The sequence below is a fragment of the Mus musculus genome, chromosome 17 (genome assembly GCF_000001635.26).
Source record: "Mus musculus strain C57BL/6J chromosome 17, GRCm38.p6 C57BL/6J".
Lineage (NCBI taxonomy): Eukaryota > Metazoa > Chordata > Mammalia > Rodentia > Muridae > Mus > Mus musculus.
This window is the reverse complement of record NC_000083.6, coordinates 49481017-49503575: the sequence shown is the minus strand read 5'-3', so window position 1 is coordinate 49503575 and position 22559 is coordinate 49481017. Positions and strand designations below refer to the sequence as shown.

Below are 22559 nucleotides of genomic sequence, written 5' to 3'. Positions count from 1 at the left end.
AGTATGGAGGCACTGTGAGGGTGAGTCTCTTTCAGGGTGCTTACAGCTCACAAAAGGTGTTAATCTTGTGGCTGTGTCCCCACAGGAAGGGGCTGCAGCACTGGTGAGGCTTCTGTGGAGAGAAAAGTGGGTCACGAGGGAGGCGGGTTCAGTCCCTCTGGACTGACCTCAAATCTGCTGGGTTTCCTTCTGTTCTTGCTTCCTGCTATCCCCTGTGGCTTCTCGATTCTGCTCCTCTTCTTAAAGGAGCTTTGCAATGACATGCAGCTCTGATCACCTCTCCTCCCTCCTCCCTGCCCACAACCAGTCACTGGGTTCTGCTTTGCTTTCTTTTACTTTTTACTTTTGATTGGTTGATTGATTGATTGATTGATTGATTGATGATTAATTTGTCCTGCAACGTTAGGAATTGAACCTAGTCTCTTGCATACTAGATAAGCATTCTCTCACTGAGCTGTGTTCCCAGTGCTATTTGCTATTTGTGTTAGTTATGTATAGCATGTGTGATGTATGGATGCCTCTGTGTGTGTGTGTGTGTGTGTGTGTGTGTGTGTGTGTGTGTGTGTGTGTGTGTGCGCGAGTGTGCATGTGCACACTCATAAGCATGTGTGGAGAAGGCAGAGGATAACTCAGCTATTGCTCATCTACCTTCCTAACTCTTTGGACATAGAGTCTCTCTCTGGCCTGGAATTTACTAAATAGGATACACCGGCTGGCCAGCAAACCAGCAAATCCCAGGGATTCTCTTGTTTTCCAGGGTCCCAGGTCTGGAATCACACACACACAGTTCTGTCTGGCAAGTTCTCACACAGATTCTAGGGAGTGTGCCCCTAATGCTTGTATGGCAAGACCTTCACCATTCTAGGCATCTCCCCAGCCTCCAGCCCTGGTTTTAATCAATGTGTGGTCATTATGTGTACCTGCGGAGCACAGGCCAAGTGTCAGTACATGTCCATTTTATATAATGATCAAATCAAGGCAAGTAGCTATCTGTCACCCCACCCCACCCCCATCTCCTTATTTCCTTCTCTAACTAGTGAGTTCAGAGTACAGGAAAAGACCACTTCCTCCGTCCCCATGTTTTGGTTTCTGGAGATCAAACTGAGTGATGGCTGAATTCTGGCAGGCATTTGTTGTAAGTCTGGGCCTAAACATGCTCAGAGACCCATTGAAGGAATGTGCCTCTGGGAAGGGCCAGTCTCATCTGGAGTGACCCTGAGACTGAAACCTAGCAGCCATGTTGGCCTCACCTACTGAGCACACAGGTACCCCTGGCATTTTTACATCTGTGGCCTTGTTTACTCCTCAAAGGATGCCCTGGGGAAGACACTAGTATGTCAGCATCTCAGATGAGGCATCTGGGCTCTGAGCTAGGAGATACCTTTAAGGTTACCACCAGCCAGGAGTCAACGCCCAGTTTGCCTTTCTTTCAGACCTCTGCTCCTGGCTCTGGCAGGTAAGATGAATGGCACTAGGCCTAGTTCCCCACACTGGGAGGAAATGTCACATATGATAAAGGCTATGGCAAAGATACTAGCCAACCAGAGCAGTAGTGGCTGTAAACAGCTCGTGTAAACCTGTACCAGTGTGGGTCACCTGGCCCATAGCCCTAATTTGATATGGTCTGGTAGGAACAGAGGAGGAGAGAAGACTGAGGAAGACTCAGGGTGCAGGAAGGTGAGGGGTGGAAGGCAAGACTAAGGGACCACAAGTCCTCCTAGATGTCAGTCTGACCCTCCTAGAGTTCTGTCATGCTACAGCTTAGCCTCCTTTCTTCAGCTTCTGGAAGTTGCTTTCTAGGCTTAGCACTCAACCCAGAGATGCCTTGCTCCCCAACTCCCCTTGCATTCACAAGGCTGATGAAGCAAAGGAGATCAGCTTCATAGTCTCCACGCTGACCCTTAACCCCATCTACCTTCAGATTTGGAGCCTGACAAAGCCTGCCACAGGACACCAGAAGTCTCACCAACTCTGATGGTTAATATTGACTGTCAAGTTGGCATTGTCTAGAATTAGCAAAGAGGCAAATCTCTGGGCTTGTCTGTGAGGGATTATCTACATTGGGCTAACTGAGGTGAAAGAACTATCTCTGTTCCACAGGCTGTATTCTCAGGCTGCATAAAAATGAAGGGGAAAAAAACCAGTTGTGTGCTAGCATTCATCTCTCCCTCCTCCATGATGACTACAGATGTGATGTGACCAACTACCTCCCACTCCTGCCTCTATGTCCTTTCTACCATAAGAGAATAGACCTGCAAATTCCCTTACGCTGCCTTTGTTGAGTATTTTTGTCTCAGCAATGAGAGAGTAACAAACGTCCTCAGCTGCCAAATCCTGTGGGAAATCACCAGGCATCCCTCTTCCCTCATCTGAAGCCTTTCCCACCATTGCCCTGGATAGCCTTTCCCCCATTCCAGCCCCTACAACTCTCCTCTTGTTCACTGTCAAAGTTCCCTATTGCTTGTTAACTGCTAGTACTGAGCAATGTTAGTGGGTATTTCCTGGATGCTTAATAAAGGGCTCCCTGTCTTCATTTTCTGCAAACACGGGTCATTTCTAAGTTGACTTAAACCTATGGATTGAGCACCCACTTAGTACAAGCATTTTATTACCTATAGAAGTGAAGGTTCCAGATTGGCAGGAGATACAGCCTCTGTCTTCAAGGTGTCTCAAATATGTGTGAGAGCCAGTGTTTAATCAAGAAAAGAACCAGGGTGTTACTTGGCTCTTGTAGACTATTTAATTTAAGGCTTGTCTGAACCCATTAAAAGGCATATCATAAGATTTATAGAGAAAGATAAAAATGGGATCAGTATAAAAAAGGTTCTAGACTAGCAGTCAAAGTGGGTTGTAACTTAAATGAGAGTTGACAAAGTTAAATCGTTAGGAGTCTGGGAGCAAAGTGCTATTCTCTAGAAGGTTCTAGGGTTCACAAGGGCCATGTTTATCTTGTTTATCTTCTAAAGCTTGGTTCAAAGGAATGCTTCAGAGTTGGTGTATCTTAAGTTCCACGGGGCCTGAGTGAAAGCCTCTCCCATTGCTGTGTCAGAAAGGAGGATTGGAGATGCAATACTCCCTGGAGTGAGGATAGAGCTGGCTGAGTGCCAAGAGCCCAAGGACAGATAAAGAGTCCACTGGCATCTGCAGCGGTGGCTGTCATGCCATTGGGACTTCAGTGCTTGTCCCTGTCAGCATTTCCAACAGTGATGTAGTGATAGCTGTGGGTACATCTTCATATGTTAATAATCCAGGAGAAACAACTAAGTACCAAGACTCAAGAGCATCTTAACAACCCCCACCAAGTTAAGTAGAAAGATTAGACAGATGGCTCAGTAGGTGAAGGAGATTGCCACGAGGGCTGACAATGTGGGTTCTAGCCTCTGAAGGAGAACTGACAGGAGGTCCTCTGACTTCTACATGTGCATTGTGGTATGTGCATGTATGTACATACATACATAAACACACACACACACACACACACACACACACACACACACACACACACAGAGGAGCAAACAAAAAGTCCTACATTTCTATTTAGAAAAATGAAGTTCTCTATATAAGGAGTGGTGAGATGATCTAGACAAAACTGAGTGTGTAAATCTTGTTAGTTCCTTGTTAAACCCACTCAGGATACCTGAAGTGTGTTAGGAACCAGAGGGAGGATGGATCTACCCTAAAGAGGTCTGTGTGCTGATGGTTTAAGCAGTCCAGGGGTAGCCATGGCAACTATGGTGGTGGCCAGTGCTCCTCCTCCAGCTGGCATTCCTGGGTGAGGCTTCCCCAGTGGCAAGCCAATGAGTTAACGCTTTCTCTTCCAACCAATCAGTTCTAGTTCCTGGCCAGAGTGCTGGCCTCTTTTCTCGGTGGGTATGAAAAGTACATCTGACCAGATTTTCCTAGCCTATGTTCAACATCATCCCAAAGGGAAGCCTCATTTGAGCTGAGGTTTAACCTTCCAGCAATCCTCTTGCTGAGGGTGAGGGTACTGGCCTTCTTTCAGATGGATGGTTGAGCCATTGTCTTGTTATATCGTGCTGCTTGCAACACATCTTAGCATAAGAGAGTAGGAGAGAGCTGGGAAGGCTTTTTCCATCTTCTGCTTCTCTGAAGGCCCATGCATCAGGAGCTGTGCCCTATAATTAACTCAGAGTTTCTTTTAACACTGACTTCTCCCTGCAACACACGCATACCATTGCCTTTAAAAGCATCAGTCCCAGACCCCGAAGGGATTCAGATCAATGAACTTTGGTGGATATCGATCCTCCAGGGGTCAGAGAGCTCCTAAGATATTTCTACCACAGGAATGGAGATCATTAGATAAGAACCTTCAGACTTGACCACCTAAAGGTCACATATTTGGACTCTATGTTCTTCACTTCTCCAGGGACAAAGAAAGGCAATGGGGAGATGTCCGTGTGTGTCAGGAAGCACCGGCAAGTCTGATGAAGACAGTTGAATAACTCAAGGTGAAAGGAGCCTGAAGAGGCAGAGGGTGTGTGTGAGACGCAGGACAGGCCTTTCATGTTGAGCTAATGGCCCTCAACACCCTCTGTGATAAGAGTTCTGAAGCCAGAGTGGCCACTGTCCTTACCTGTCTGGCTCTTTCTCACAATCACCCATTTTCTCTGTCCCACTACCTAGATTGTGCCAATGAGGACCTAAGGTGCCTGCCCGCCAACCATCCCAGCCTGCAGTGACCATGGCCCTCCGCAAGAGGAGTCCTCATGGCCTGGGCTTCCTTTGCTGCTTTGGAGGCAGTGACCTTCCCGAGATCGACCTCCGGGACAGCCACCCACTGCAGTATCTGGAGTTCTCCGGTCCCATCCCGAATCCTGAGGAGCTCAATGTCCGCTTTGCAGAGCTGGTGGTCAGTGGGCAAAGGGTTGGGAGGGCGTCGATGGTGGGAAAAATGGGTGGACAGTCAAGCAGAGACGGGCAGAGGGTAGGAGCCTGCGTGCTATGTTCTCCACTCCACAAGGCTCTCTTTAGGGGTGAGGTGGGCTTTCCAAAGCACCTTTCTTGTAGAGGAAACAGACATGAAACGGATCCCAGAACAAAGGATCTGTCTCCAGTTTCCTTTGGTTCTGGACCAACCTGGCTGCCATTAGGAAGTGTCAGATGATGAAAAGAGATGTTGAGAACTCTCGATAGCATTCCTCTCTTAGACAAGCCAATGAGCATTGTTTTAAAGCACTGTGGTGTGAACTGTCTGATGGCAGCAGCTGGCCTCCTGGGGTGAGCTGAGCTGCTGGCTGCCCAATCAGAACAGAGAGAGTGGGGCTTTTGAAGACTTAGTCTGAAAGAAATGATGAGCCAGAGGTGTGGTGCATTTGGGAAGTGGAGGCAGGAGGTCTGGAGTTCAAGGTCATCCTCATTTACATAGTGAATTCCAGACCGGTCTGAGTTATACGAGAGCCTATCTCAAAAAAAAAATTTTTTTTTTAAATAGAAAAAGAAAAGGAAGAAAATGTAAAATATATTACTAATCTGTTTTATATTTATTACATGTTGAAATGGTCATATTTTAGGTATATTAGTTCAAATAAAATGTGACGTTAAAATTAACTTTGCCTACTTTTTCTCTTTAATTTTTTTAGAGTGACTAGAGCATTTTAAAATATATCATTCCCATTACATTTCTACTTACCAGTCCTGACCTAGGGAAGAAGTCTTAAATATTATCTCTCAGGCCTTAATGCTGGAGAGATGCTAAGAGTGGTTAAGAGGGTTGGCTGCTCTGACTGTGGACTAAAGGTCGATTCCCAGCATCATGCTGAGTGGTTTACAGCTGCCTGTTATATCAGATCCAAGGGATCTGATCCCCTCTTCTAGTGGCCATGGGTACCTATCCTCATCACACACACACACACTCTCTCTCTTTCTCTCTCTCTCTCTCTCTCTCTTTTAAAAGTTCTATCTTGATTAAAATATGGAGAAATATTATAGATATTAGTTTTATATCTCCTGAATGTATGTATGTATGTATAACTTTTACTGTTTATCATACTTGAAAATATGAAGATTAATATTATACTTTGTGGTCTTAATAAGTGTTCTGCTTTTGCTTCTTAAAAAATCTCATAGTGGGCGTTGGGGCTACAGCTCAGTGGTAGAGCACTTACTTAGCATGCTCAAACCCCAGTGTTATGTACATAAGCCAGATTAGCTCACAATCGAGTTGAAAAGCATATTATGTTTCCCACATGGCTTTTTAACCATTTCTTTGATGATTCTTTAAATATCTCACAAGCTTCATGGTAAAGAAACTTCCAAAAGGAGAGCTTTGGGGAGTGGGCCAAGGTTAGAGTTTAAGACAAGTCTGCTCTACATAGTAAGTTCCAGGCTACCTTGGCCTGCAGAGTTAACCTGTCTCAAAATGAAATTAAACAAGGGCTGTGGGGACAGTTCCTTTGCCAAAGTGCTTGCCACAGAAGAATAAGGACAAGAGATTAAGCCCAGAGCATACATCTAAAAGAAAAATGTTGGCAGATGACTTGCCAACAAAGGAGGCAGAGGCAGACAGATTTCTAACATAGCAAATTTGGTGAACCCAGGTAAGACCTTGCCTCAGGAACAAACCAAGGTAGACAGACAGCCCCTGAAGAACACCACCAAAGTTGTGCTCTGGTCACAAGTGAAAACACACACACACACACACACACATGCACACACACACACACACACACACACACACACACACACACACAGCTCTTTAGAAGCCACTTAGCATGACCAAGCATATAGAGTCACCGAAGTTACCAAGAGAGTGACCCCAAAATGGACAATGTCTGAGGCTTGCTCCTCTGATGGAGCCCCGAGACTTGCACAGCCTCCTCTGGTGTCCTGATGGTGGAAGAGCTTCAGGTCAATGCCCTTGCCTCTGTTAGGATGGTGTACCCTTTCCACTGTTAAGCCTCTGGCCTCCCCAGCTTCCCCCAACCCAGCTTGAAGGATCCAGGAAAATTCAGAGGAGAGATTAATAGGCAGGCAGAAGGAAGGGAGATCTGACAGAAAGGCAAGGTAGATCTAAAGGCCTGGTCAGGGCTTTCATTATCAGGCCTCAACCTAAGGTGTTAGCAGACACAGCAGAGGGTCTGGAACAGGGTGGCCTGGAGCAGGAAGGGGCTTTGCAAAGACAGTGTATGAACTGGAAGCAACAAAACGTTGGGAAGAGGAAGCTGGACTTGGTTGAGGGCAAGGGCTTGGAGCTTTGCTTCTAGTAGAACAAGAAATACCTTATGGGGTATGTGTGTGTGTGATACTCTCTGGGAGAAATATCATAGGCTAAGGGATAGTTTGGGGTGCTCTAATCTCTGGTAGAGCTTCATATTCAGGCATGATTCTTCTTGTCTTTGTAGGATGAATTGGACCTCACAGATAAAAACCGAGAGGCTGTGTTTGCACTACCACCCGAGAAGAAATGGCAGATCTACTGCAGCAAGAGGAAGGTGGTCCTCACTCTTAACCCCTCCTGCTCCACCTCAGTCCCTATAGGGACACACACACACACACACACACACACACACACACACACACGCACGCGCGCGCGTGCGTGTGCATGCTTAATTCTTCATTTATTCACTCTTTTTTTAAATTCATTCAAGAAATAGTATTAAGTGCACTAAGACTCTGAAGTAAATGGTAAAGAAAAATGAGTGTGGTCTGGGAAGAGGGCTTAGTCAGTAAAGTGGTTGCTATGCAAGCTTGAGGACCTGAGTTCAAATCCAAGCATCCACCTTTTAAAAAAAAGGAGTGTTGCTTCAAGCTTGTAATTCCAGTCTTGGGGAGATGGTGATGGGCAACTCTGTAGGGCTTCTTGAGATAGTGAGCTTGGCTGAATTCGTGAGCCCTAGATTCTGATGAGAGACCTTATCTCAAGCAAATATGGCGAATGGCTCCTGAGGAAAGGGATGTGAGGTTGTCCTCGGGCTTCCAATTGTGCATGCACACCTACATACATTCACATGTTAGCATTTCACACAATATACCTGCGCGCACGCGCGCGCGCGCACACACACACACACACACACACACACACACACAGAGTAAAACTCATTTTAAAAACCCAAAGATAAGAAAAGCCTCCCCATTCCCTCGGGCTTACCCTCTGAGTATTAGGATTCTCTATTCCACAAACCCATGAGCAGGCACCTGCCAGATTCTCAGGCTGGGTCAGGGTCAGTGAGATGCTAAGATGAGAAGCGTCACTTCCCTTCTTATGCCTGCTTTCTGACACACCTCCATTTCTTCTCTGGCTCCATGTCCTCGAAGGTCCATAACCTCCCTGACTGGGAACTAAGTGTTCAGATGCATAAATCTACCCGGGGGAAGGGGGGCATTTTCTATTCAAACATCTGTGCCAGATAATGATTTTTTTTTAATTTTAAAGAAAATGGAACGGAGATATAGATAGCCCACTGGTAAGTCACAGAAGTATGGAGATCTGAGTTTGATCCACAGAATGTAGTTTTTTTTTTAAAGCCATGTGTAGTGGCCAGCACATTTATAACCCCAGAGTTGGCAGAGATATGTGGGATACTCTAGGGATTGCTGGGTAGCTACCCTAAACCTGCTGACAAACTCTGGGCCAGTAAGAGACTTTGTGGACAGTGCCCGAGGAACAGTACCCAGGGTTGTGCTGAGGCCTTCACTTACGTGTGTACACATAAAAATACAAATTTGTATGATGCTCAACAATCACAAAATGATATTCTATTAAGTATAGGCAGAATAGCAATAGCAGGAACAATATTTCAGAGTTTGCGCATGTGGTTCGTTGAAAATGACCCCTGCACAGGTTCTGTCCTCTCTTAGTGGTCATACAAATCCGTATTCATTGTCAATATTTCACTGATAAAGAGACAGAATCACGGGGGGGGGGGGGGGCGGGATTTGCAATTTCCACTGATTGCCCTTGTGGCCAGGGTTGGAAACTGATCCTTCTACAGACTTCAAATGATGCTTCCATCTTAACCTATGGATCTATCCATTAGGGAGTGTCCAACCCTTTGATATTGTGGTACAGCACTGTCATCTACTAAGGTGTTGTGCCACAATTGTAGCTATCCTGATATCCCATGGGCCACAGGTTGGACACACCTAAGACCATCATTCTTGTTGCAGGAGCAGGAGGATCCCAACAAGCTGGCAACCAGTTGGCCTGAGTACTACATTGATCGTATCAATGCCATGGCCGCCGTAAGTGTCTACTCTTCTCCTGCCTCCACATACACATACACAGGTCTTGGAAGCCCACAGATGCCCCAACACCAGACCACTGTTCCCGCTCTTTAGTGCCATACTCGCTGAGGCTCAGCAACTTTTCAGTAATTTTGACATCTTAGACAATTCACCACCTTGGACCTCAGAGTTCTCTTAACTAGATAAACACATATTAATCCAATTGGACATCACATATTTTGGGAACTAGGCTGGGCCAGTAATTCTTTCTATTTCCTAAATACAGAAAGTTAAGTCACAGACCAGAACCTGGGGTCTCCCAGAGTCTGACTATCATAGTAGAACATCCTCTGAGTCCCCTACCCTTCCCAAGGGAAGCGTGCCCTCTCTTGGACACCCTGTGATCCAAAAGCTTCCAGAGGCCTGGAAGGCAAGCATCTCCATGTGACTTCTATCCCCTTTACCTGTGGGCCTCAGATGCAGAATCTGTATGAAACTGAAGATGAGGAGACAGACAAGAGGAACCAAGTTGTAGAAGACCTGAAGACAGCCCTCCGGACACAACCCATGAGGTGACCTGGGCTGCTCCCTTCCTACCTTGCCCCTGCCCAGGGGCTCTGTCATCCTGAAGTATTATTGCACAATGCCCTGATCCATGCTGGCTCGATTGGCCAATCTTGTAGAATTCCCTAAGAGTCTACACTTCTCTTCTTTGCTTGGTGGTTCCCATTTCTCTTGATGGTTGCTGGAAGACTGTGAACGGGAAGGGAGATGGACAAGCCTTGGGTCCTGAGGCAGTGGAAAGAGGACTTGTGGGCAGGTGGTGTATAATAAAGGACTTTCTGAGACAGGGTGGGCGGAGTGACAGCTCAGCAAGGAAGGAGAGCATGGGTTGAGAAGTCCTCCACACACTAGGAGGCGATATGGAGTCTACAGGTGTGCTCTAGCCATCTGGAGTAGGAGCCAGGCAGGAAGGAAAGAGGATGAATGGGTGTCCCAAAGGCCACAGGAATGCTTCTCCTCCTTCCTAGACCACAGTGGAGAGTGCAATGGCAGCCAAGAGCCACAAGAGTCCCTTGCTTTTGTCTCTTCCCAGTGCCGTGCCTGAAGTGGCTTCTAAGATTGCATAAAGCCTACTGTGAAATCCACAGCAATCTTGCAAATGAGTTATTAGACCTATCTTTGATTGCATTTTAAATATTATAGACTTGTGATTAAATAAATGATATTCAAAACAATATTTGGTATACACCACTAATTACCCAATTATTTTCTACATTTTGCTCTTACATAATGTTCTTTCTATTAAGTATGGGCTTGAGTTTGTGCCCATGGCACATGGTAAAGATAATATATAATAGTAGATAACAAAAGCTTATTTTAATTCTCCTCAGCAGAATTTTGATTTCAAGAATCATGACATCAATGTAGAAATTTTGTGGAATACAGGAAAGCAGAAAATAGAGGGCAAATAAACATACTTATTGTTAAATTAAATTGAAAGCATATTCTGTTGATATTTATACAACATCAAATTCACTGGGATACATTTACATATTAATTGTAAATACTGGTTCTGAACTCAATTCACGGTCATTTTCTCAGATCATTAATTATGCTACTAAATTAAGGTCTCTACGATTTTTTTTCTTTAATGTATTGCCAAAGATGTCGCTCACACAGACCCAGATAAAAGCGAAAATCATGCTTCCTGGAAGTAATGATTTTAAATAACACCATAAAAGAGACAAACAAACAGAGTTGAAGAATAAGCCAATTCAATTAAAATAGGCTCACAAATATTAAAAAATGCAGCAGATAGCAATAAATGTGCTTTTTAATGCTTGAACGGTGAGAGCTGGCAGCAGGGATGATAAGCACTATAATCCTGAAGTACCGATGTGTGAAAATGATATTTTTGAGATATCTACAACAGCTATAATTTGATATGAAAATAGTGGTGATTTATTTAGGTGGCACATTCTCTGATCCAGCTACCGGTTCTGTGGTTGGTTGCCCACATTTGTCATTGACAGAATGCTAATTTTCAGTTAGAGGTTATCCAAGATGAAAGCGTTAATTCCCTTTTGCCATAGATGTCTTTGGACCCTGAGTGCTTCTCAGTGGATCTTTATGGGAGCATAGATTCCAGGATAAGAGTACCTGGGCTAAATGGTTGTAATGCTAAGTATCGAGATAACTGCTGTTTTCCACAGGGTCTCCTGAAAGGGAGCTTTCCAGCTTTGGTCCCTGGACTCTGAGTTTTAATGGCTCTTCCATGCTGAACTGTTTTCTTGTCTCCTGTCAATAATTCTCTCAGTGCCTGGTCTGATTAGAGATGAGTCTTCAGGTTGACCCACCATATTGATTATAAGTTAGTTCTTTTCACCTATTCCCCTCCCTTCTTAGCTATGCAAATGACAATCAGTGATATGCAGATATGTACATTTAGTATGTAAATTATCTTTATGCCACTGAGACATACTGAAGGGGAAAGGACTTTCAGAGGGTTCAAGTCTATGGTTAGTGGGCTTCGGTTTTGGTCCTTGGTGAGGAAAACTCCATGGTGGGAGTGTGTGGCAGAGGCCATCCTGCTCTCAGTGGACAGGGAGAAAGAGTACGGGAGGAAGCAGGGACATTATATACCCTTCTGAGGCACAGTCCCAGTGACATATTTCTTCCAGCCAACCCTCATCTCCTAAAGTTTATAGAACCTCCAAAACCAGCTTTAGCAATTGGGATCAAACTTGAAATAAACAAGTCTTTTGGGGGAGATTCTACCATAGTATTTCAAATGCAAATAGCAGGGCCCAAGGAAATGGCCCAGCGGGTAAAGTTCTGACTGGACAAGCACACACACACACACACACACACACACGCACACACACACACACACACACCAAAATAAAATACAAATAAAATATAAATGTAGGCAGGCAGGCAGGGAAATGAACCTTAAAGAGACAAAAGTAATAATTCCGTTCAAATTGACTTTGTCAACCTTAATCAAAACTTCAAGAAAGTCTGATACCAGACACTTTATTCCCAACAAATTTAAACACACTATATTTTGGGGGTGGGGTGGGGGTGGAGATTTTTGTTGTAATACAATAACCAGTGCCCATAGAAGTATAATTACATAGAGATTAAACTCAGGGCACATGCCATTTCTTCTAAGAAGGTGAGTTTTAGAGCAAGGCTACCTGTACGAGCTTAAGGGCCTAGGTAAGGATCCTCGATGGTCTTGGTCATAAAGATAATGTAGAAGTCATTTGGCCTATTAGCCACCTCTGGTCATGTAGACTATTTAGTAGATCTGTTCCTGACTGTGAGAGCTTTGGGAACCCCTTACTGTAAGGTTCATTTAGATTACTCTCCACCTCCAGTCCTGATTATAGGATCTTGATATGGCCTGACCCAACAGTGCCAATCACCAGGCTGTTTAATCACCCCCAATTCCCAACATCCTGGAAGCAAGAACAGGTTTTATGCCCATTCCTTTGAGAGGACTATCCTGTGTGCTTAATATTCCTGGTGTTCCTGGAGATCTGTGAGCACAGGGACCTTTGTGCAGTGCTCTCAAACGTCTGGGACTAGAGAGATTAGTCAGCAGTTAAGAGCATTTCCTGCTCTTCCAGAGGACCTGAGTTCTGTTCCCAGCACCCAAACTGGGTGACTCCCAACTGCCTTTAATTCCAACTCCAGGGATTTAATGCTTCTTGTAGCCTCTCGGGTCCTGCACATACAGGTATGTACACACACACACACAGAGAGAGAGAGAGAGAGAGAGAGAGAGAGAGAGAGAGAGAGAGAGAGACAGAGACAGAGACAGAGACAGTCAGAGAGACAGAGAGAGGCAGAGACATAAATAAGTTTTTAAAAAGAATTTTAAAAATGTAAGTCCTCTACAAGGTTAAGAGTTGGGCTACATAAATAAACTACATAAATGAGCCAAGAGGCTGCTGTGACTGGAACATGGTAAATGGTGCATATACTGGGTTGTTGTTATTTGTAAAATGTGTATGGAATTCAAAACCAGAAAACTCCTTTTGGGCTCTGGCTTAGGTTTGTGACCCGCTTCATCGATCTGGAAGGCCTGACCTGTCTGCTGAATTTCCTCCGGGGCATGGACCACACCACCTGTGAAAGCCGCATCCACACATCTCTCATTGGCTGCATCAAGGCTCTGATGAACAACTCTCAGGGCCGGGCACACGTCCTGGCACAACCTGAGGCCATCAGCATCATCGCTCAGAGCCTGCGCACAGAGAACAGCAAGACCAAAGTTGCAGTGCTGGAGATCCTGGGTGCAGTGTGCCTTGTACCCGGAGGCCACAAGAAGGTTCTACAGGCCATGCTACACTATCAGGCGTATGCAGCCGAGCGCACTCGTTTCCAGGTGGGCAATGGGTTGACAGGTTAGGATATCAACTAAGGGAGGGATGGGATGGCACAGGGTAAAGACAAGAAAGACTGGGAACCATGTAAAGGAAACTGGAAGAAAGGGACACCTGGCAAACTGCCCTGTCCACTCACAGAAGGAAGAAAGAGCTAGGACCCAGAAGTCTTCCCACAAGAGACCTAAGAAATTGTATGTTCAGAGCTGTGGTCTGGCTTTCAAAACAGATTTGTCCTCTTCACTAGACTGTGGGTCCCTGAGGCTAAGATACTGTTTTTGCTTCATGTTTTTGTGGCTCCGACTCTCTGAAATCGCGATAGGGACCCAGACAAGAATTGTTGAACTGAGTACAACTGGGGGAGTCAATACTTTAGGCCTGGGTGAATGCCAAATTTGTGGACACTGGGACCAGCCCTGGGAGTGCAGGCCATGCTAAGCCCCGTTCTTTTGTCTGACCACACTGAAGAATGCACATGTGCCTACTGGCGCATGTTTAAAGTGTCTTAGCTCGATGCCTGGTATCAAGCTTCAGTAGTTGACCTGACATTGCAAACTCTGCGTTTTATGAGTCAAGCTGTTGGTCTGGCATCACACATCTGCAAATGAGCAGTGAGCCTGTGCAGAAAGTGGCCCCTGGCTCTTTGCAAAAGATGCAGAGACTAAAAATAGCATCCATGAGGTTGGGGAACTGGGCAGGAATGGCCACGGACTGTCAACAGCTGCTGCAGAGTCAGAGAGCGGCAGTGGAAGCCAAGCCCTGGGACTGAGCTGAGGAGAGTCAGAGGTGAGATATGGGGTGGAGCCCATAAGCTGGAGAGGCACGATCAGGCAGAGAGAGGCTTCCTAGGTGGCTGGAAGGAAGGACAGTAGAAGAGGGGAAGAGCCTTCTCTGTGAGTATCCAGAGACCCTTCCCCAACCATTCCTGTCTTCCTATTAGACTTTGCTGAATGAACTGGATCGAAGCTTAGGCCGCTACCGGGATGAGGTAAACCTGAAGACAGCCATCATGTCCTTCATCAATGCTGTCCTCAATGCTGGCGCTGGAGAGGTGAGGCCCCTTCCTTTCACTCTTGGACGTCGGGTAGTATGTGAGTTTGAGAGCTTTCTAGGCAAGTGACAGAGAGAAGGACAGAAGCATCTGGTTGGCATGACCGCTGCTGACATATCATCTTCAGATACCTTTAGAATTCCTTATGTCCTTCTCTTGTGGCCATGGAAAGATGGCTTGTAGGAGTTCTACCTGACTCCACCAGGGATCCAGCCTTCCTTGGACCCAAGTCCATCTAGCAGCAGCTGTTCAATGTGGTATTTCGGACTGATTGCGGACTTTGCTCCCCACACTATTCTTTTTGGTTCTGAGTCTGAGAAGGCTCTGGGCAGTTTCCTTCAGCAGTAGCATGGTGCATTGTGAGTTGGGTACAAATCCCCAATGAGGACAGAAGAGGCCAAGAAAACAATTAATGGTTTCTCCTTTTCCTTTCACTGGACTGGAGTGAAGTGGGAGACTGACCAGGGGTTTGTTGACGGGTTTGCTTCAGAGAAATAGGGAGGTCAGAGGCAGTCTCTGGGAGAGCTTCTCAATGAGTTTGCTACAGAGTGTGATATGGGACCATGGCTGAGTTGGATGCTGACAGGTTTTATGGGTGTTTATCTTGGACATGAGATGAGCCACTGAGTCTGGTCCTCCCTTGGTGACCCTCAGGATAACCTGGAATTCCGCCTGCATCTCCGGTATGAGTTCCTGATGCTGGGGATCCAGCCAGTGATTGATAAACTCCGGCAACACGAGAATGCCATCCTGGACAAGTAAGACCTCAGCTACACAGACCTACCACAAACCTGGGATGGCAGCTCCTCTTGGTGGGGCGGCTAGGACCTTAGAAAAGGCTCTTCTTCCCCTGGGGACCATACCCATCCAAATCTTACAGTCAGCACTGTACAGGGCAGGTGAACCCATATGAGCCTGCTTATCTCAGCCCTGACATTACCGACACGTGAACCCAGTGGTTCTCAATCAAGATAGTCTTGCCTCTGGGACATCTAGGAATAGGTGTGTGGTGTGGGAGCAGGAGGTGTCCTTTGGTTTTCAACCTGGTCTGGGAGAACACAGCTGACACTCTTAGTTTTGAGGGAGCAGAAATGCTAAATATCTAGCTCTACAGAGAATTTCCCCACCCCAAGTGGATGCTGTAAATTCCCTACTGATCAAAATCCATGATCACGTTCCTATGTGTGAGCCACGTTGGCTCCATCTCACTGGTGCAAGCCCTTTATTACAATGAGTTTTCAGAAGAGAGCATGCAAGGCTGGGGAGATAACTCAGCAGGTCAGAGTTCTTACCTGCTGTGCAAGCATGAGGAACTGAATTCAGATCCCCAGGACCCATGGAAAAAGCCAACTATGGCTGCCAGGCTGAAACACCAACACTGTGGGAGAGGGAGACACAAAGATTGCTAGGGTTTTCTGGCTACCATCAGTTTTGCTCCAAGCTTAGTGAGAGACCTGGTTCAAAGGGAAAAGGTAGAGAGATAGAAGGAACACCCAGACAATATTCTCCCTTGGTCTCCAAATGTGCATAAAGCACAGATATATACCACACACGAGCACGCGTGCGCGTACACACACACATATACATACATACATACATATATACATACATACACACAACACATATACACACTCATATACATACATATTCACACACACACACATAAACACATATGCATACACACACACACACACACACACACACACACAGATGAGGGAGAAGGAGAAAAAGAAAACAATTATTTTAATGTAGAAAGGGGGCAGTGTTCCCAAGGAAAATAAAGGAGGGATTTGCTTAGAGAACTAAGTTGCAGATAATATGGTAATATTGGGAAGACAGTGGTCCTTGGAAATGGATAGTTTTATCCTCCAGGAGGCACCTAGCAGTGCCTAAAATGTTTTTTGGCTTGACACAGTTAAGGGTTGAAGCTTCTGCATTTTTGAGACAGATTTTTATACTACCGTCCAGACAAATTTGGAACTCCATAGATAGCTCAGGCTGGTCTCAACTTCATGATACTTTTCTCCCTTAGCCTTCTGAGTGCTGGGATTGCATACCTGATCCATCGTGGTTGGGCTAAGGGATGATGATAAGTAATTAAGGACATTACTAATAACCTGGAACAATAAACAAAGCATCTTCCCACCACCAAGGGACAACTGTGCTTAACAGGTCAAAGATGTCCAAGTGGAGAAATAGGATCTGTGGTGGCTGGACCTTGGTGTGACCACCCTAAAGGCAGCCCATGAAATCTTATCAAGGAGAAGGGGGTTGGCATACACTGCATAGCCTCTTCTGGTCTTGCCTTCGCCTCACCTAAACAAAGCTTTCAGATCCTAAGGGGACAGTGAAGGGGTTGGAACCGTCTACCAGGGCTGCTCTAGCTTTCATATCACTTTCTCAGCACCCCTATCTGCCCTCCCTATTTTTCTAGGCATTTAGACTTCTTTGAGATGGTCCGGAATGAGGATGACCTGGAGCTAGCCAGGAGGTTTGACATGGTGAGGTGCCTGTGGGTTTGGGACAGTTGTATGGGGTCCAGGGCACAACCATTGCTCTAGAGTCTATGCTTAAGGTCAGTCCAGGGCTGCTGGATCCCTAGTGGTACCCAGTGGCTAGGTCCTATTTCTGAAGGAACTCTGGTGGTGTGCTGGCTCTTAGAGCCTCATCTCATAAGCAATACCTGGTCACCTGCTCCCAGGAAAGCAAAAGTCACAAAGTAAGACAACCAGCAGGTGGACATGCTGAGTCTCAGATTCTTTCCCGGGCTGGCTTTTCCCTGCCTCCCTAAAATTTCCCAGGTTGCCCCTTTCTATCAATTCCATCTGAGCAGTTCTGAATACACACATCTCCATTGCTTACATGTTATACCAAACGATCTCATCTAAACAATAGCCTCTTTGGGGGCAGGACTTACAGGCAATAAGCATCGCCCACTACATGCTCTCAAAGCCTGAGCTACTACAGGCCACCAGCTATTTTGAAGCATCTATGCCTGCTTCCTTCTCTAAGTGTGGATCAGCTATTCCTAGCCAGGGTGGCGGGGGGGTGGGGGTGGTGGTGTATTATCCATGGGGCATTAGTTAAGAGTGGACATGTTTTGCATGTCACAACTTGGGGAGGAAAGTGGGAGGATACCTTTGGCATCTAGGGTGTAGGGCTATGGATATCACTAAACATTCTTCAAGACATGGAATGCTCCACCCCACCCTACCCCCACCAAAGAACTATCTGCCACAAGATGCCAGTGGTGCTGAGCTGGAGAAATTTATTTGTATAATTACTAACTCTTCCCTCTGATCTCATCTGTCTTTCTTCTTTTGCTCCTGGGTGATAGTCAGGAAAGATGGATGGGGCTGGGAAGATCAAAATGGCATCTTCTGGCCTTTGATTTTTTTTTCCAACTCTGCTGTCTGGCTCCCCCTCTCACTGTGGTATAAACTCCCCTAGGTCCACATTGACACAAAAAGTGCCTCCCAGATGTTTGAGCTGATCCACAAGAAGCTGAAGCACACGGAAGCCTATCCCTGCCTGCTCTCTGTCCTGCACCACTGCCTGCAGATGCCCTGTGAGTACCCAGTTCTTGCCATCACTCTCTCCAAGCCTCGGTCTTGGGCCACCAGGTCCATGCGAGCCTGTGAGTCTGACACAGTTCCCTCTGTGTTTGCCTTTGTGAGGGCAGGCCCAGGGACTTGAGCTCCTCCATCATTGGGTTGCCTCCTGCCTCCCTGAGGGTGGAATTAAGAAAATGGTTAGAGGCAGCTCCAGCCGCGTAGTTCGACAAGCAGAGGTTCAACCATGACCGAAATGCATCCTCTGTGATCTGTTGATGGCAGGTCCATTTGCAAAAGGAAGTTTCATGCTTAGAGGAAGAGAACAGATATGTGATGCTTACGTTGCTTTGTTTGTTTTAACTATGGTGTGGTTGTGTATACATGTGTATTGGTGTGTGTGTGTGTGTGTGTGTGTGTGTGTGTGTGTGTGTGTGTGCGCGCGCGCGCGCGCGCGCATGCGTGCCAGAAGTCAATATCAGGTATGTTCTTTAGTTTTTGAGATAGGGACTCTCTGAACCTGGAGACCACAGATTCTGTTAGGCTGTGGTCTCTAGCCAGTGGGCCTCAGGGATCCTCCTGCCTCTGTGCCCCCAGCCCCTTCACACTAGATACTAGGAACAGAGCTTGGTCCTAGTGATTGTGTGGCCAGCACTTTACTAGTCTGAGTCATCTCCCCAGCCTCATGGTTTGGCTTTGTTTTATACATCTTATCATTCTTGCTGACTCCCGACTTCTTTATGGACAGCAAATGGCATCTTGTGAGCAGGTGGCTGAGTTCTCAAATCCATGTGTTTTGGGGAACAGAATAAATTACTCAAAATTACTCATCGTTGCCCATAATATAATTGGAAATGAGCCTCAGCTGCACTCAGCGTTTGCTACTTTAGCTTTCCAAAAATAGAACATCTTGAAAATTTGTTTGGTCCTCTGTAATGACCAGCCTAATCAGGACCACCAAAGTCTCGGTGACAATGGTGTTGGTGACAACCACAACTTATCTCGTTCTACCTCGGGGCACTGTCTGATGGGAGGTTCTTAGCACATTGTTGCCAAACCTTGGGACAACCTGTATGCTGTTGCTTCAGAGTGAGTTCTTCACACAGAGACGTTGTTTTTTCATGGTTTGGGGTCAGGCTTTAGATGAAACATGGAGCTGCGTGAGCAGGCCTTTACTGCACTCCTGTGGAGCAGGAAGTGACAAGTTGGCAGCACAGTGTTGGTAGAGTAGTGTGAGAGGGAGCCCAACATGCCGAGTTGCACCAGGAAGCCATGGTCTCTAAACTTGGCCTGGAAGCTGGACAATGGCTCAGCGATTAAAGGCATTCGCTCCTCTTCTGAGTTCAGGTTTCCAGAATACATGTTGGGTGTCTCACAGATACTTGTAACTCCAGCTCCAGAAGATCTGACAAACTTCTTCTGGCCTCTGGACACACACACACACACACACACACACACACACACACACACACACACACGCACACACACACTTACTTTTCTTTTTAAATCCAAAACTCAGCCCAGATCTTCACAGACGGTGCTAGACTCTGATTTCTTCTGCTCCCAAGTGGCTCTCCCTGTTTGGTGGTCTATAAGCAATGTGAATGAACCCCCCCCCCCCCGCCACAAATCTTCTGTCTCTAAATGGGGCTTTGAAGACACAACTGTCTAGCTTATAGGCAGAATTTGATGTTAAGATTAAAGTAATTTTTCCTAGTGGCCATTAAAGATGAAGCAACCAGGGAAGGAGAGGTAGCAGCTATCTCGTAAAAAGGAAGTGCACACCCGGGTAGACTGTGATCAATGAGACCTTCATAGTTGAAGGCCATCTCTACCAGGAAGCCTCCCTGGGTTCCACTCAGCCCTTCTGAACTCATCTTGTTGGCCTCAGTACACACCTGGAAACCAGCTGTCATTCTTTTTTTTTTTTTCCTGTAAAGTGAAAATGAAGATAATCAAGTTTTTCCTGGAGACTCCATGATTCATCAGTTAGTGTTTTCAATCAGGTGTTTTATACAGACAGTAGAAAAAGCCATTCACATGCCATAGACACAGCATGCCGAGCCTCAGTAGGAAACAGGAGCATTTCATGCTGTAGGAAAATGTTACGAGGGTTTTACCAGGCCATGGAAAGCCAGCCGCAGATAATGAGGAGTTGACTAGATTGTGAGTCTCCATGATCGGAAGCAGCACTGTATTTTCCACCAGACCAGGAGCTAGCTCCCTGAGAGGCATAAAGGGAACTGACCTGAGCTTAGGCAGCCATACCAGAAAGTAGACCCCAAGGGTTCCAGGATTCATGGTAGATGCATGTCTTCTGTCTCTCAGACAAGCGGAATGGTGGCTACTTCCAGCAGTGGCAGCTCCTGGACCGAATCCTTCAACAGATTGTCCTCCAGGATGAGCGAGGGGTGGACCCTGACCTGGCCCCACTGGAAAACTTTAATGTCAAGAACATCGTTAACATGTGAGTTTGCACCTGGCCTCCACCCTGGCCTCTGCCATCTTTACTTCTCACCCACTCTGGATTCTCCCAGAATCCAGAAACTTCAGTTCCCTCTTCAACTCCGTGTCAGTGTTCAGAAACTCTGTTCATAGTATACAAAAGCCTGCTCCAGTGTGGCGGCTGAGTTAGCAACTTTGCTTGTTTCTGTGGCAAAATACCAGACCAAAGTAATGGGGGGGGGGCGCTGGGGGGGTGGAGGAGTGCCAAGGGTGTTTACACAGAGCGCTGGCCGGTAGACTACAGTTCATGTGCCATCCCAGTCCTCCAGTGTGAGTTGAGAATTATTTTGTTTTCTTTTCTTTCTTTCTTTCGTTTTTGTTTTGGAGTGGATGTGCATATATCGTGTGCACGTTATCTTCTTGGGTTGCAGAAGTCTTTAAGATCATTTTAAGCTACTGTAAATGAGAAGGCTGATCCAAGTGTAACACAGTCTTAAATGTCTCAGAGTTTAGCCTTAACATCTCTCCTCTGAGGCTCCAGAGGTCAGAATAGAAATGGGGTGGGGGGTGGGGTGGGGTGGGGGAAATATATGTGTATGAGCATATGCATGTGTGTATATATGCATGTGTGCACGCCTGTGCATGTGTGTGGTATAACTGGCTTTTCTCTTCTTGTTTCTGTTTCACACTCTTCTGACCCTTTCTGTGTCCCAGATTTATAAGCTAACACAAGTTCCTGACACCCTTCAAGATGCAGCTGGGGACAGGAGGCAGGAAGGAGGCGAAGGAAAGGTCTTAACTCAGGCTATGTAATAAAAGGCTTCCTGCTCTCTTTCTGCACATGAGTGCGTGGGAATCTTCTAGAGTTCTCTGCTAAGAGCCTTTCTCCACAGAACACAATTCATGTACCATGCAAGAGGTTCCCCACTCCCATCTGGCTGTGTATCGACTTTTGGTCCTCCTACTAGCTTTTGCTTCCCTGGCAGTGCAGAACACAGCAACCTACAGTTTGATGTTCCCAGTTATCTCCTAATTGGACCCCTGGATTTCATAGAAAAAATGACATCAGCCCAGCTCACCCACTAGGGCTCCAACTGGTACCTGCTTCTCTCACACAGGCTCCTGTGCCAGCAAACCCTGGGGGTGCCTAGGGTCTTAGCACAGCCACGCTGCATTTGCCTGGTAGCACCCAGTCTACCCTGCATCCCTCCCCAATCAGGGAACATAATCAAAACTCTGTCTACCCCTCAAGGAACCACTTGGATGTAGCACCTCAGTGACAGCAGACATTGACCTCTAAAGCAATCTTACCACGGGTCAGCAAGATTGCTCAGCAAGTGTAGATGCTAGTTGCCAAGCCAGACGAACTGAGTTCAATCCCCGGAATCCACATGGTGGAAGGAGAAACTGAACTCTCAGAGTTGTCCTCTCTGATTTCCACATGCAGTGGCATGCAGGACATACATAAACAAATGTAAAAATGTAATAACTACTGGGCTCTCATGCTGGGATCCAATCCCTCATAGCTTTAGGGTCTGAGGCAAAGCTGTTTTTAACATGTTAGAAGAGTGTGTTATGAATGAGGCTGTCCTGTATCTTAGATGTGCCATGATCACATTCTGCCACCCCTCTGCACTGTCCCTACCCTTACACATTGGGCTGACATTTCTGACTCGTAGACGCACACTGATCTACTTACAAAGGTGTCTGTGTGTGTGCATGTTCATGTGATGTGTGTGCATTGTGTATGTGCATGTGTGTGCACATGTGTGTACATGCATGTGTGCTGCACGTGTGTGTGCATGCATCTGAGTGTGCATGCATCTGAGTGTGCATGTATGTGTGCATCCATGCACGCATGCATGTGTGTTTATGGAATTGCAGACAGCCTAGATTTCAGTCTTCTATCTGTCACATGCCTCTCATTCCCAT

General features: G+C 46.3%; 1 protein-coding gene across 14 annotated transcripts in view; it reads left to right on the top strand.

The window, feature by feature from the left end:
• Window positions 1–22559, top strand: part of Daam2 (dishevelled associated activator of morphogenesis 2) — a 108438-nt gene that overhangs the window by 60884 nt on the left and 24995 nt on the right. For all 14 annotated transcript variants that reach the window (XR_385382.4, XR_003952209.1, XM_006525090.4 and 11 more), the window contains 10 exons: window positions 4645–4870; window positions 7362–7451; window positions 9127–9201; window positions 9661–9755; window positions 13249–13582; window positions 14521–14631; window positions 15286–15389; window positions 17066–17132; window positions 18082–18199; window positions 20511–20649. Coding sequence is in view for 12 of the 14 variants with exons in the window: in XM_006525090.4 (XP_006525153.1) it covers window positions 4703–4870; window positions 7362–7451; window positions 9127–9201; window positions 9661–9755; window positions 13249–13582; window positions 14521–14631; window positions 15286–15389; window positions 17066–17132; window positions 18082–18199; window positions 20511–20649 (1301 nt within the window). In the remaining 2 variants the exon portion in view is untranslated. The remainder of the gene's footprint in view (window positions 1–4644; window positions 4871–7361; window positions 7452–9126; window positions 9202–9660; window positions 9756–13248; window positions 13583–14520; window positions 14632–15285; window positions 15390–17065; window positions 17133–18081; window positions 18200–20510; window positions 20650–22559) is intronic.